This window comes from Festucalex cinctus, chromosome 17, assembly GCF_051991245.1.
Source record: "Festucalex cinctus isolate MCC-2025b chromosome 17, RoL_Fcin_1.0, whole genome shotgun sequence".
Classification (NCBI taxonomy): Eukaryota; Metazoa; Chordata; class Actinopteri; order Syngnathiformes; family Syngnathidae; genus Festucalex; species Festucalex cinctus.
Window position 1 is genome coordinate 16623237 of NC_135427.1, and position 13469 is coordinate 16636705.

General features: G+C 40.1%; 1 protein-coding gene across 2 annotated transcripts; it reads right to left on the minus strand.

Annotated features, from left to right (window-relative positions):
• Nucleotides 1-216: 216 nt before the first annotated feature.
• Nucleotides 217-12256, minus strand: ppa1a (inorganic pyrophosphatase 1a). 2 transcript variants are annotated; one of them, XM_077502090.1, is made up of 11 exons: nucleotides 12095-12256; nucleotides 11943-12007; nucleotides 10367-10420; nucleotides 10183-10302; nucleotides 5909-5995; nucleotides 4703-4829; nucleotides 4507-4634; nucleotides 4329-4414; nucleotides 3459-3528; nucleotides 3068-3107; nucleotides 217-564 (listed from the first exon to the last, which is right to left on the minus strand). In XM_077502090.1, exons 1-11 carry the CDS (start codon nucleotides 12156-12158, stop codon nucleotides 221-223), a joined length of 1185 nt encoding a protein of 394 aa, XP_077358216.1. In that variant the 5' UTR covers nucleotides 12159-12256; the 3' UTR covers nucleotides 217-220. The 2 variants fall into 2 exon arrangements, with proteins under 2 accessions (XP_077358216.1, XP_077358217.1); XM_077502091.1 differs by lacking the exon at nucleotides 217-564 and adding an exon at nucleotides 2807-2992 and having other exon boundaries at nucleotides 12095-12239.
• Between the last annotated feature and the right edge of the window lie 1213 nt (nucleotides 12257-13469).

A 13469-nucleotide genomic window follows, 5' to 3' on the forward strand; every position in this document is an offset into this window, starting at 1 on the left:
CACGGCGGCACCGAGGTGGCCGGCACCAGAATCCACGGCAACCCCGATTGTGGTAAATACACCGCAAAAAAAAAAAAAAAAGGTTTCTCAGTCTTGTTTTTGTTTTCTATATTTTGAGGTGTCACACAAACGAAAACCTATCAGCACCAAAGTCACAAATCAAAGTTTATTTTCACAAAAAAGCTCTTTTTTTTTTTTTTTTTTTTTTCCTTCCCCCCCCTCACGTTTTGTTCACAAATTGGCCTTTTTGGTGAAACCATGCAACCCACGTTATATAAATATTTGTTACGTGCGTTTCCTTGTCCGTTCCAGATGAAGTGTTGGGATCCTCCGGCCATTTTGGGAGCGGGGTGGGTTGGGAGGATGAAGAAGAAGAGGAGGAGGCAGTGGAAGAAGAGGAAGGAGGTGAAGAAGACGAGGAGGAGGAGGAGGAGACCGATGATGGAGGATACATCTGGTAGTAGCCGGGGGAGCCCAAACGGAGAGCCGGGTTGCGACCTCCGACTCCATTCAGGGACAGCAAAAGATGGTCGGATTCCGGCTTGGGAGAGATTTGCGCCGGTCCTGAGACGAGGTGACAAGGATTCTATTTTTATCTTGGATATTCTTAATAATCGGCTTATTTAAAAACAAAACAAAACGGAACATAAAATATTAACTCAGCTAAGTGTTATCTTAGCATAAGAACCCAAACCTTTGACGAATGACTCTGAGAATAAAACAAGACACATAACACAACCTGTAATAGTGGCATAATCAGATGAACCCCAAAAAACAAAACAAAACAAAAGCAACATTTGTGTCCATGCTAAGCTAACTATTAACAACATACCTGGATGGAAAAGATTGCTAGATAGCTGTTAGCTTAGTTTAAGGACCCAAATTTCATGATCATTATAAAATGAATACCCCCCCCCCCCCCCCAAAATTTTTTTTTTTAATGATTATTATAAAACAAAATGAGTTGTGTTTCTTTCAATGCTAAGCTAACTGTTAGCAGCATTATTATAATCAGGTGACGCAAATATAAAAATACCAGTGTGGAAATGATCAAAGCTAACTGTTAGCTTAGCCCAAGTGGGCGGCGTTTGTCACCGCTTTCTTCTTCTACTTCTTACTTTGTGCAAAACTAGCTTTGATGCTAAGCTAAGTGTTAGCATATTTATTTCGTGCGTCATTTGGTCAATTTTTAAGAGGAATTTTATGACAAAGACATTTGATTTTTGTTGTTGGCAGAATGTAGCGTGAAGGAGATGACTTGAAGTCCGCGAAGTGTGAATTCTTTTGTTGACAACATGGCATGCCTTTGCGCTAGCTAGCGCTTAGCGGTCGGCCTGCTTTTTGCTTTTTTGTTATTGTCGCATGTCGTTCGGGAATGTACTTGGGCGGAAATTTGGATGCAAAGTGTTGTTTTAAAGGGCCATTCGGAATGTATTAAAAAAAAAAAAAAAAAAAAAAAAGATGTATTGTTGTACTATTGGCATTTGTGGATTAAATGTTTTTGGGTTTTGTTTTGAGAATTTCCAACCGCTGTGGTTGCTAAGGAAGCTTATTAGCGGGTGTTTAAGCCTGCCTAATAAAGTCGACTAAATTAGGGAAAAATACTTAAAAAAAAAAAAATGTTTAAAATTGTAAAACATAATTTAGTTAAACTTGATTGATTAACATGATTTTTTAATGTTACAAATTGGGGGGATTAAATACAGCATAATGAAAGAGAAATAATTTATAAATCAAATAGAATGTCCCTTGAATCCATTTTGTTTAAATGGGGGGGGGGGCGGGGCTGGTTAAAATTTTTTTTAAATTACATTATTAGAAGTAAAGAAGTAATTTAGTTTTGTTTTTTTTTTTTTTTTTTAAACTTGTGAAGATTAAAAATTGAATTTCCCTTCATTAATAAAATTAAGTAAAATAGAATTTAAAAAAAAAAGGGTATAACATGAATTATGAGATTAAAACTATGATGAAAAGTAGAGGAAAATAATAATAATAATAATAATAATATATATATATATATATATATATATATATATATATATATATATATATATATATATATACATATATATATATATATACATATATAATTATTATTAAATTACTTTTTTGACAGTGGATGAAAGATAAGATTCAAATACATATTCATGTAATAAATGAGATTACAACGACCTAAAGAAATCTCTTGACAATAAAATGTAAAAAAAAAAAAAAAAAAAATGCAGCAATATTTTTGAACGATGTTTGAGATGCAACCGAAAGGCAAGGACGCGCCTCAGCAGACGCAATCGTGAGTGCAACATTTGCAAGCCGCTTTTTGTTCCATCTTTTCATTTCAAGCCAAAAAATGTGCATAAAACCATTTTTAATGCAAGCATTTGAACGTCACACGGGACCTTTTGAAGTCGAGCTCATTTGCATAAATGCCGCCCGTCATTAATTTGCATGCGTTTTGCATCCGTTTGATGGCCACAAAAAGTAGTCTTTTTTTTTTTTTTTTTTAACACCTCAAATCACTTGAATGGAAGTGGATATTCATTTGCAGGATATTGCATATCAAAATCTATTTACAGATATGTAAATTTCCCAGAGGGAGCCATCCCAAAGGGATCAATAAAGTCAAGTCTAAGTCTACACAACTCTAGTTCTTTTGAGATTTTACAACTTTTATTGCTGCACATCTGGAACGCTAATCGTCGTCAGGATGTCGCTACACTCGAATTCATTTACGTCGCTGCTGTTTTGGTTAGCAAGTTCAAATGGGTGCAACCTTTTTGTTTGTACTTCCCACTAATGCCTCATCGAATTGACTTTGTATTCACACATTGATTTATTAGTAATAGTACACCATCACATTCCATTTATTGATGAAAAATGTGTCATTTTATTTTGATGACAAAAATTGAAGCGTGTGCAGGAACGAGCGTCCATAAAATGAAATTGATTTCCCCTCCAAGTTGTCTTTACTTTTCATAGTAGAACCATTTGTCAACTGAAAACAAAATGGAGAACATGATTTTCTTAGGAACCAACAATAGAAAAGTGGACATTGGTACGTGATACATACCTGAAGTGGGAATGGGCTCTGCAGATCCAAAAGCACCCGTCTGCAAACGGTTCAAACGGCACATATGAGGAAATGGAGCAAAATATTTGTAATTGGGAGTCATGTTGTCAGTAGTTTATCGAATAAGACCGAAATATGTGTATTTAGATTCAAAATCTTCACACATTGGGCGCGATTTGGACATTTTCACTAAGGGGTGTACTCACTTTTGTTGCCCCGTCCCATTCATCCATTATACGGCAAGACAATCATAGGGCACATATACGTCAACCATTTTCATCTATGGACACTTTCGGGTCTCCAATTGATCTGGAAGTATTTTTTATTTTTTTTTTTTTGGGGGGGGGGCTCGTCCCACCTTATCAAGATTGTAATTCTGATCTGAACTTACCGAATCCACCACAGCGGCGGCATCTTCAGCAGAGCAACAAAATGGACTCTCAGACACGCTTGTGTTCATGCTGATTAAAAAGAAAAAAATTGTAGTGAATTCCTCATTTAAAAAAAAAAAAACAAGAAAAAAGAAACATTTGTAGTAAATTCCACATTAAAAAAAGAAACATTTTGTAAATTCCTCATTAAAAAGAAGAAACGTGTAGTTAATTCCTTAAAAAAAAAAAAAAACTTTGTAAATTCCTCTTTTTTCTTTTTTTTTTCTTTTTAAAGAAACATTTGTCGGATTTTTTTTTTTTTAAAGAAACACTTATAGTAAATTCCTCATTTTTTGTAAAGAAACATTTGTAGTGAATTCCTCCTTTGTTAAGAAACATAAATTCCTCTTTTTTTTTTTTTTTTTTTAAAGAAACATTTGTAGTAAACTCCCTTTCAAAAAAATGTAGTAAATTCCTCTTTTTTTTAAAAAAAAGAAACAAATTCCTCATTTTTTAAAAAAGAAACTTTTGTAATAAATTCCTCTTTTTTTTAAAGAAACATTTGTAGTAAATTCCTCTTTTTTTTTATTTAAAGAAACAAATTCCTCATTTTTTTTAAAGAAACATTTGTAGTAAATTCCTCTCTTTTTTTTTTTTAAGAAAAATTCCTCATTTTTTAAAAAGAAACTTTTGTAATAAAATCCTCTTTTCTTTTTTTTTTAAGAAACATTTGTAGTAAATTCCTCTTTTTTTTAAAAGAAACATTTGTAGTAAATTCCTCTTTTTTTTTTTTTTTTTTTTTTTTTTTTTTTTTTTTTTTTTTAATTAAAGAAACAAAAATTGCTCATTTTTCGACCAATTGGGGGAAGTGTTGCCATACGCGAATTCACCAGTTGAGCTCTCCAGCGTCCGTCTTTTGAGCGACGAGCTCTTTCCAGAACTGGTGGGTGCTCTTCACCGTCTCGATGGCAAAGTCCTGCAACACGCCACAAAAACGATCACTCAGCACTTTTCATTTTTGAGTTACTAAATGAGTTCTTCTCGCGCACTGAATTTAGTTTTGTTTACCCGGCCCTTGAAGTGCCCGTTGAAAGCAAACTGGTTTTCGGCCTTCCCGTCAGGGACTTTGTATCGCTTGAACCAGTCCAGCGTGGCCTCCAGGTAGCCCGGCTTGAGTCGCGCCACGTCGTCGATGTCTGCCGGGGAGAGCGAATCGGACAAATGTAGCGATCGGGCGCTTGAGCGAACGGCCGGGGGCCCGTACCGTGAAATTGTTGGGCGTCGGGGTCGTCCGTGTTGATGACCACCACCTTCCAGTCAGTTTCGCCCTCGTCGATGAGCGCCAGCGTGCCAAGGACCTTCACTCGGATCACCTCACCTGCGGCGCACACCTGACACAGGTGGCACCTTTTACAACTATGATTACGTTTGCGTGAGCACTGTAAGATTTAACCCCAATTCAAAGTTGTCAAATTTTTGCTCAAAAGACTTTATTCGATAACTGAGATTTGCTCGTCAGTCATAGGGAAAAAAAAGTTCAAACATAAGTTTATTTTTAATTAAAAAGATCACTTTTCAATACAGTACAATTCATATGTTTAATTATGATTAATGAACCATTTTTAAATGTAATAAGAACTTAAAATGTAGATGTAAAAATTATTTTCTATACTAATATTGACCATAAATAAACACCTTATATGGGAAAAAAAATAATAATTAAGCAATTTTAGGAAAAACAGCTCAACAAATTAAAATAGTGTTGTTTTTTTAATAAAACGTTTTGGCTCATTTATTGTATATTTTAATATAACTGACTCAACTGTTTAATAAAATGTTTTTATATGTGTACAAATAGTACAATCCATAATATTTAATTATGATTAATGAACCATTTTAAATGTAATACAGAACTTAAAATGTAGTTGTAAAATTGTTTATTTTCTATTTTATTATTGACCATAAATCATCACTTTTGGTAGAGATAAATATGGAAAGAAAAAAAATAATAATTAAGCAATTTAGGAAAAACAGCTCAACAAATTAAAATAGTGATTTTTTTTTTTAATAAAACGTTTTTGCTCATTTATTGTATATTTAATATGATTTACTCAACTGTTCAATAAAATGTTTTTATATGTGTACAGTTTGTAAATGTTCAAAATCAATGAATCCAATTTTGTGGATAAATAAATAAAAAAGTGGGATTATTATTTGTTAAAAATAGCGAAAAACAAAACATTTTAACTGACAAATTAAAAAAAAACTTTAAAATTAATCCCTCAAATATTGTAAACCTAAAAATAAATAAAATAGCATTGATTGTATTAACTACTTATTGAATTATACTTCAATTACCACAATTTATAGAAAGCACAATGGAAAAAAAAAAAGTTACGATATGTCCAATTTAAAAAAAAAAAAAAGGGGGGGGCTCGTTTTTTTTTTGGGGGGGGGGGGGCTTTTGTACCTTGTCCCCAATGTCGCATATGTCGATGGGGTCGTTGTCCCCACAGCAGCCCGTGTCGGCGTCCTGATGGTGAGGGTCCTCCCATGTCTGTCCAGAGAGGGGACACTCAATACTTTTTTTTTTTTTTTCTTTTTTTTTTTTTTTTCTTTGTTGTTTAGGCTTTGAAACCTCTGGCAATAAAAGTGATAACATCACAAAGTGAAAATGTCCAGCTTGGATCAAGATAACTAGACTAAGTGCAATTTCTAAGAAATTGTGTGGTAATGCTGAAAGGTGAATGCTCATGAAGCAAATTGAAGGATAACTTATATAACTTAATAGTAGTAAATGTGTCATTGAACATTAAATTGAATGCAATAAATATAATGTGTTAATCGAATTAGAATGAAAGATATATTGTGAGAAAATTACAAATGATCAATTGTAGATGAACCATAAATGAAAAGTTGAAATGCAAACAGCCTAAGGTGGGATTCGAACCTTCATCTCAAGTACAAATGAGAAATTGTAGTGAGGAGAATAATATGTGGGAATGCTTTCCCACCCCCTCCGTGAGCCGGCACCTTAACGTGGTGGAGGGGTTTGCGTGTTCCAATGATCCTAGGAGCTATGTTGTCTGGGGCTTTATGCCCCTGGTAGGGTCACCCATGGCAAACAGGTCCTAGGTGAGGGGCCAGACTAAGAACGGCTCAGAAGACCCTTATGATGACAAATACCTTTGGAGAAGCGTTTCCCTCGCCCGGACGCGGGTCACCGGGGCCCCCCTCTGGAGCCAGGCCTGGAGGCGGGGCTCGCTGGCGAGCGCCTGGTGGCCGGGCCTGCACCCATGGGGCCCGGCCGGGCATAGCCCGAAGAGGCAACGTGGGTCCCCCTTCCCACGGGCTCACCACCGGTGGGAGGGGCCAAAGGGGTCGGGTGCAGTGTAGGCTGGGTGGCAGCCAAGGGAGGAGACCTTGGCGGACCGACCCCCGGCTACAGAAACTGGCTCTTGGGACATGGAATGTCACCTCTCTGGCAGGGAAGGAGCCCGAGCTGGTGTGCGAGGCCGAGAAGTTCCGACTAGACATAGTCGGACTCGCCTCCACACACAGCTTGGGCTCTGGTACCAGTCCTCTTGAGAGGGGTTGGACTCTCTTCCTCACTGGAGTTGCCCACGGTGTGAGGCGCAGAGCAGGTGTGGGCATACTTATTGCCCCCCGGCTCGGCGCCTGTACGTTGGGGTTTACCCCGGTGGACGAGAGGGTAGCCTCCCTCCGCCTTCGGGTGGGGGGACGGGGCCTGACTGTTGTTTGTGCATATGCACCAAACAGCAGCTCAGAGTACCCACCCTTTTTGGAGTCCTTGGAGGGTGTGCTGGAGAGCGCTCCCTCTGGGGACTCCCTCGTCCTGCTGGGGGACTTCAACGCTCACGTGGGGAATGACAGTGAGACCTGGGGGGGCGTGATTGGGAGGAACGGCCCCCCTGATCGGAACCCGAGCGGTGTTCTGTTATTGGACTTCTGTGCTCGTCACGGTTTGTCCATAACGAACACCATGTTCAAGCATAAGGGTGTCCATATGTGCACTTGGCACCAGGACACCCTAGGCCGCAGTTCGATGATCGACTTTGTAGTCGTGTCATCGGATTTGCGGCCGCATGTTTTGGACACTCGGGTGAAGAGAGGGGCGGAGCTGTCAACTGATCACCACCTGGTGGTGTGTTGGCTCCGATGGTGGGGGAAGATGCCAGTCCGACCTGGCAGACCCAAACGTATTGTGAGGGTTTGCTGGGAACGTCTGGCGGAATCCCCTGTCAGAAAGAGTTTCAATGCCCACCTCCGGCAGGGCTTCTCCCTTGTTTCGGGGGAGGCGGGGGACATTGAGTCCGAATGGGCCATGTTCCGCGCCTCCATTGTTGAGGCGGCCGATCGGAGCTGTGGCCGTAAGGTGGTCGGTGCCTGTCGTGGCGGCAATCCTCGGACCCGCTGGTGGACACCAGCGGTAAGAGATGCCGTCAAGCTGAAGAAGGAGTCCTATCGGGCCTTTTTGGCCTGTCGGACTCCGGAGGCAGCTGACGGGTACCGGATGGCCAAGCGGAACGCGGCTTCGGCGGTTGCTGAGGCAAAAACTCGGACATGGGAGGAATTCGGTAAGGCCATGGAAAACGACTTCCGGACGGCTTCGAGGAAATTCTGGTCCACCATCCGGCGTCTCAGGAGGGGAAAGCAGTGCACCGTTGACACTGTGTATAGTGGCAATGGGGTGCTGCTGACCTCGACTTGGGACGTCGTGAAGCGGTGGGGGGAATACTTCGAAGACCTCCTCAATTCCACCAACACGTCTCCTCTTGAGGAAGCAGAGTCTGGGGACTCCTATCTTTGGGGTCGAAGTCACTGAGGTGGTTGGAAAGCTCCTCGGTGGCAGGGCCCCGGGGGTGGATGAGATCCGCCCGGAGTTCCTAAAGACTCTGGATGTTGTGGGGCTGTCGTGGTTGACACGCCTCTACAACATCGCGTGGACATCGGGGACAGTGCCTCTGGATTGGCAGACCGGGGTGGTGGTCCCCCTTTTTAAGAAGGGGGACCGGAGGGTGTGTTCCAACTACAGAGGGATCACACTCCTCAGCCTTCCTGGTAAGGTCTATTCAGGGGTGCTGGAGAGGAGGGTCCGTCGGGAGGTCGAATCTCGGATTCAGGAGGAGCAGTGTGGTTTTCGTCCTGGCCGTGGAACAGTGGACCAGCTCTACACCCTCCGCAGGATCCTCGAGGGTGCGTGGGAGTTCGCTCAACCAGTCCACATGTGTTTTGTGGATTTGGAGAAGGCGTTCGACCGTGTCCCTCGGGGAGTTCTGTGGGGGGTGCTTCGGGAGTACGGGGTGCCAGACCCCTTGATACGGGCTGTTCGGTCCCTGTACGACCGTTGCCAGAGTTTGGTCCGCATTGCCGGCAGTAAGTCGGATTCGTTTCCGGTGAGGGTTGGACTCCGCCAAGGTTGCCCTTTGTCACCGATTCTGTTCATAACTTTTATGGACAGAATTTCTAGGCGCAGCCGAGGCGTGGAGGGGTTCCGGTTTGGTGGCCTCAACATTGCATCTCTGCTCTTTGCAGATGATGTGGTGCTGTTGGCTTCATCAGGCCGGGGCCTTCAGCTCTCACTGGAGCGGTTCGCAGCCGAGTGCGAAGCGGCTGGGATGAGGATCAGCACCTCCAAATCCGAGACCATGGTCCTCAGTCGGAAAAGGGTGGAGTGTCGTCTTCAGGTCGAGGATGAGATCCTGCCCCAAGTGGAGGAGTTCAAGTATCTTGGGGTCTTGTTCACGAGTGAGGGTAGGATGGAGCGGGAGATCGACAGGCGGATCGGTGCAGCGTCTGCAGTGATGCGGACTCTGTATCGGTCCGTCGTGGTGAAGAAAGAGCTGAGCCAAAAGGCAAAGCTCTCGATTTACCGGTCGATCTACGTTCCAACCCTCACCTATGGTCACGAGCTGTGGGTCGTGACCGAAAGAACGAGATCCCGGATACAAGCGGCCGAAATGAGTTTCCTCCGCAGGGTGTCCGGGCTCTCCCTTAGAGATAGGGTGAGAAGCTCGGTCATCCGGGAGGGACTCAGAGTCGAGCCGCTGCTCCTCCGCGTTGAGAGGAGCCAGCTGAGGTGGCTCGGGCATCTGGTTCGGATGCCTCCTGGACGCCTCCCTGGGGAGGTGTTCCGGGCATGTCCCACTGGCGGGAGACCCCGGGGACGACCCAGGACACGCTGGAGAGACTATGTCTCTCGGTTGGCCTGGGAACGCCTCGGGATCCCGCCGGAGGAGCTGGTTGAAGTGGCTGGGGAGAGGGAAGTCTGGGTTTCCCTCCTGAAGCTGCTGCCCCCGCGACCCGACCCCGGATAAGCGGAAGAAGATGGATGGATGGATGGATGCTTTCCCACAATAATTTGTGTTGAATCGGAGTAAAAGTCACATGCTCCAATTCTATAAAGTCATTATACAAACTCTAATAAGGACAGTTAAAATTGAGTAACATTTAGAATGATTTTTTTTTTTGCATCATTTTTATGTCAAATACAGTACAAAAATTCTACATAACTTTTTTTTTTTTTTTCAAGAAATTAAGTTAAGGAGTGTTTCGCACACGAAACATCGACGCGTTAAATTGGACATTTTCACTTTGGGGGTGTGTTCACTTTTGTTGCTAGGGCTGTGTTGAAATATTTTGAGACATTCCCACAAAGCCGTGCAATGTCTACTTTTGCGTAATTTCTTCACCGTCGTGTCGACGGCCATTTTGCGAACCGACCTGCGGGATGGCGCCGTAGTTCCAGATGTAGCCTTTATGCGGGAACACGTTTGCCACGTAGCGAAGCTTCCCCTTCTTCACGTCCTGTTTCAGAGGATTGAGAGCGTCTTTCGTGGCTATCTGGAAAAAAAAAAAATGTCATTGATGGCGTTAACATGAAAGACCAACCATAATGTACACTTACCTCCATCTTCGCGTTGGTCCATCTCGGAACCTCCACGACGGCGTGAAAAATGTTCTGCCAGATAAAGATTACACAATAGAAAGAAAATAAAATATTTTGTAAATCCCGTCCTTGCAGAAATCCGTGACTTGTAAACAGAAGAACTGCTGTGACTTCAATATGTCCACAGAGTTCAGTCAGCAGATCAAATTCAGCAAAAATTTTGCTGGGCCAGTGATTTATCTTGCGGCAGTATTTAGACATGGTCTAAACATAAGAAATGTATATGAAAATGGCCCTCATAGTTTTTTTTTTTTTTTTTTTTAATTAGAGATGTCAAAATGAGTGTGTTAATTCCAAACGCCACTATTTTTTTATTTTTTTATTTTTTTTGATTTTTTAATGTGTGATTAATGGGGAAAAGCCTGTACTGGAGGAATTGCAGTTGCAACGCAGCAGACATGTCAAAATTTATCAGTAAAATATTTCATAATAATGCATATATTAGTGGAGACTGGGGTCAAGTTGCATTTTACAATTTAAAAAAATGTGCAGAATTTCACAAATTACTTCATGTTAAAGATTAATATGAAATAATATGAGAAGAAAATAAACTGAGCTGCCACCAATGTCTTACAAATGCAATTATGCCATCTAGTGGCAGATATATGACCAACACAAATCAATATCACGCTTTTGTTTACAGTATAGTACATCTTTTGAATTTTAAGAGTTTGATGAATTCTGAAATTACTGTATCAGTGACTATATCAAAATTTTATAACCTTTATTTTCTATTATTCTGTTTTTCTTTCTATTTTCTCTTTTTTGCTTCATTTTACGGAGCCCCTAAAGTGACATGGGAGAAAAAAAAAATGTTTCTCGTCCGGACGAGAAACGTATATATTATTTTTCTCCCAAGTCACTTTAGGGTCTCTGTATCATTTGCTTCTTTTTTTTATCTGTTTGTTTTTTCTATTTTTTTTTTACATTTTTGATATATTATGAAATAAAATAAAATAATTTATTGTACATTATCATATGTTAGTGGGGGTAGGACTAGATAAGTCCTTGTACTTCTTCCTACTCCTTTTGAACATGTCAATTATGACTTTATTCATAATTATTTTCCTTTTTAATTTTTATTTTCTTTCTCTCACTTTTGTTTTATATTTTGTATTGCATTTATGTTTAATAAAACCAAACTAAGATGCAGGCATATTTCTATTAACATTTTTTTCCCCACTTTTATGTTAGAATATGAAAACTTAAAAAAACACACACCATTTTATTATACATTTAGTACAGATATAAAATTTGTGATTGTGTTATTTTCCTTTTAAATTTTTTTCTCTCACTTTTGTTTTATATTTTGTATTGCTTTTATATGTTCAATAAAACCAAACTAAGATGCAGCCATAATTTTTTAATTTAACTTTTTTTTTTCCACATTTATGTTAGAGTATGAAAACTTTAAAAAAAAAATTAAAAAAAAAAGTTGTACATCTTGGACAGATATAAAATTTGTGATAAATTGTGAGTTAACTATTATTTTTATATTTTTTTTATTTCCGTTAAATGTCAGAATGTCACTCACCTGTGCTTCATCTGCATAGACGGGTATGTCGTGGAAGGGAGATATATATCGGCCCTCTGCGTTCTCTGTTGCAAAGCAGACGTTATTTATTTATGTTTTTCCCAAGCGGGAAAAATCATCAAATATGTCAGTTGACGGGGAAAAAATCTTACTAAAAAAGATCCTGTAGTCGTGCGTGTTGGCTCGGCCTCTCTCCTCGGTGCTGAAGCTCATCATGGCGCCTGACCTCTCTCCCGCTTGGCGACTAATGGAGTGAAAAACGCGAGCGAGCGCGTAAGCCGACGTCAGCTGACAACAGGCTGACGATCACGTGATCGCCAAACGGTCAACTTGGGGAAGAGAAACGAGCGCCACTTGACTTTCTATAGACATGTGACCTTGTGACCTTGTGACCTTGCACAGCGACGTTAAGGGCCACTTAAGTTGAATGTTTGGATGTCGTTTGGGTGCCACGGGGCTCTTGAGGGACTTTTCGGAGCAAAACAGATGGTGCCCGCTCGTTCGCTTACTTGAAACGCGCGAGCTGTAAACCAATTAACAGGCCGGATTAGCTGACTTCTTCTTTTCTGGGGAGTTTTGCTGCAGACGGTTGATACACACACACATTGACAGCATTTTTTTTTGTTTTTTAAAGTTTAGTTTCATTATTTTGGACTGTTTTCACATTTCCATGTTGTTATTATGTAATTGGCAGATTTTTTTTAAATATAAAAATAAATAACCCCCCCCCCCAAAATAAAAAAAAATAAAAATAAAATCACAAGAGTATGTGATCAAAATGTGTAAGGCCTATTTTAAAATGAAGATGATTAGTTTTGTTTTGTTATTAGAGATGGGCCTTATTTCAAGGTGTGGGTTCTTGTAGCAGGGCCGCCCTCTTGTGGTCAACTTACGACCAGCAACTAGAAATTCGAAAATTGATATTCATTTCATACAGTTTGAAGGGAAAATGCGATAGTGGGATTTCTGGGTCTTTATTTAAAATTATCTGTTACTAGTTTTTTAAATTTTCAAATAAAAGTACTGGCGAGTGGTATTTGTACTTGGTATCAGTATTTGTTAGTATTTGAATGGAGTACTTGTACATTAATTGGTCTGGGGGAAAAAATAGTATCAAATATCTGGTGTTTACCATTAATTTATGCATTTCTAACATTTTTTAAAATATTTGCAATAAGATTAATATCGGCATTTTACATTTAAAAACATTAATGAACAGAGGTTAATTTTTATCTTTAATATTGAAATGATTATGCATAATTTTTAGATATGCAAAAAATCCCGTTAAATGTTACTAAATAAACTTTTTTCTCATGTGCTTACTATTAATTTGCACAAATATTTAACATTAGAGAAGATGATTGTTACCCATAAACATGTTCAACCACAATGTATTGGAAAAAATAAATACGTTTTATACAAAAGCAACCATATTTCTCAAATATGACAAATGAAAAAAAAAAAGCATAATAATTATAAATACACAAACCTTGTGTAGTCATTTCCATGAGAGTCCAAACCAGTTTT

Coding starts and splice junctions, on each gene's coding strand:
- ppa1a (XM_077502090.1), bottom strand. CDS start 12,158: ATGATGAGCTTCAGCACCGAGGAGAGAGGCCGAGCCAACACGCACGAC. Junction 10,421..11,942: donor TCTATGCAGATGAAGCACAG/GTGAGTGACATT, acceptor TTTATCTGGCAG/AACATTTTTCACGCCGTCGT. Junction 4,830..5,908: donor TATGCGACATTGGGGACAAG/GTACAAAAGCCC, acceptor CACCTGTGTCAG/GTGTGCGCCGCAGGTGAGGT.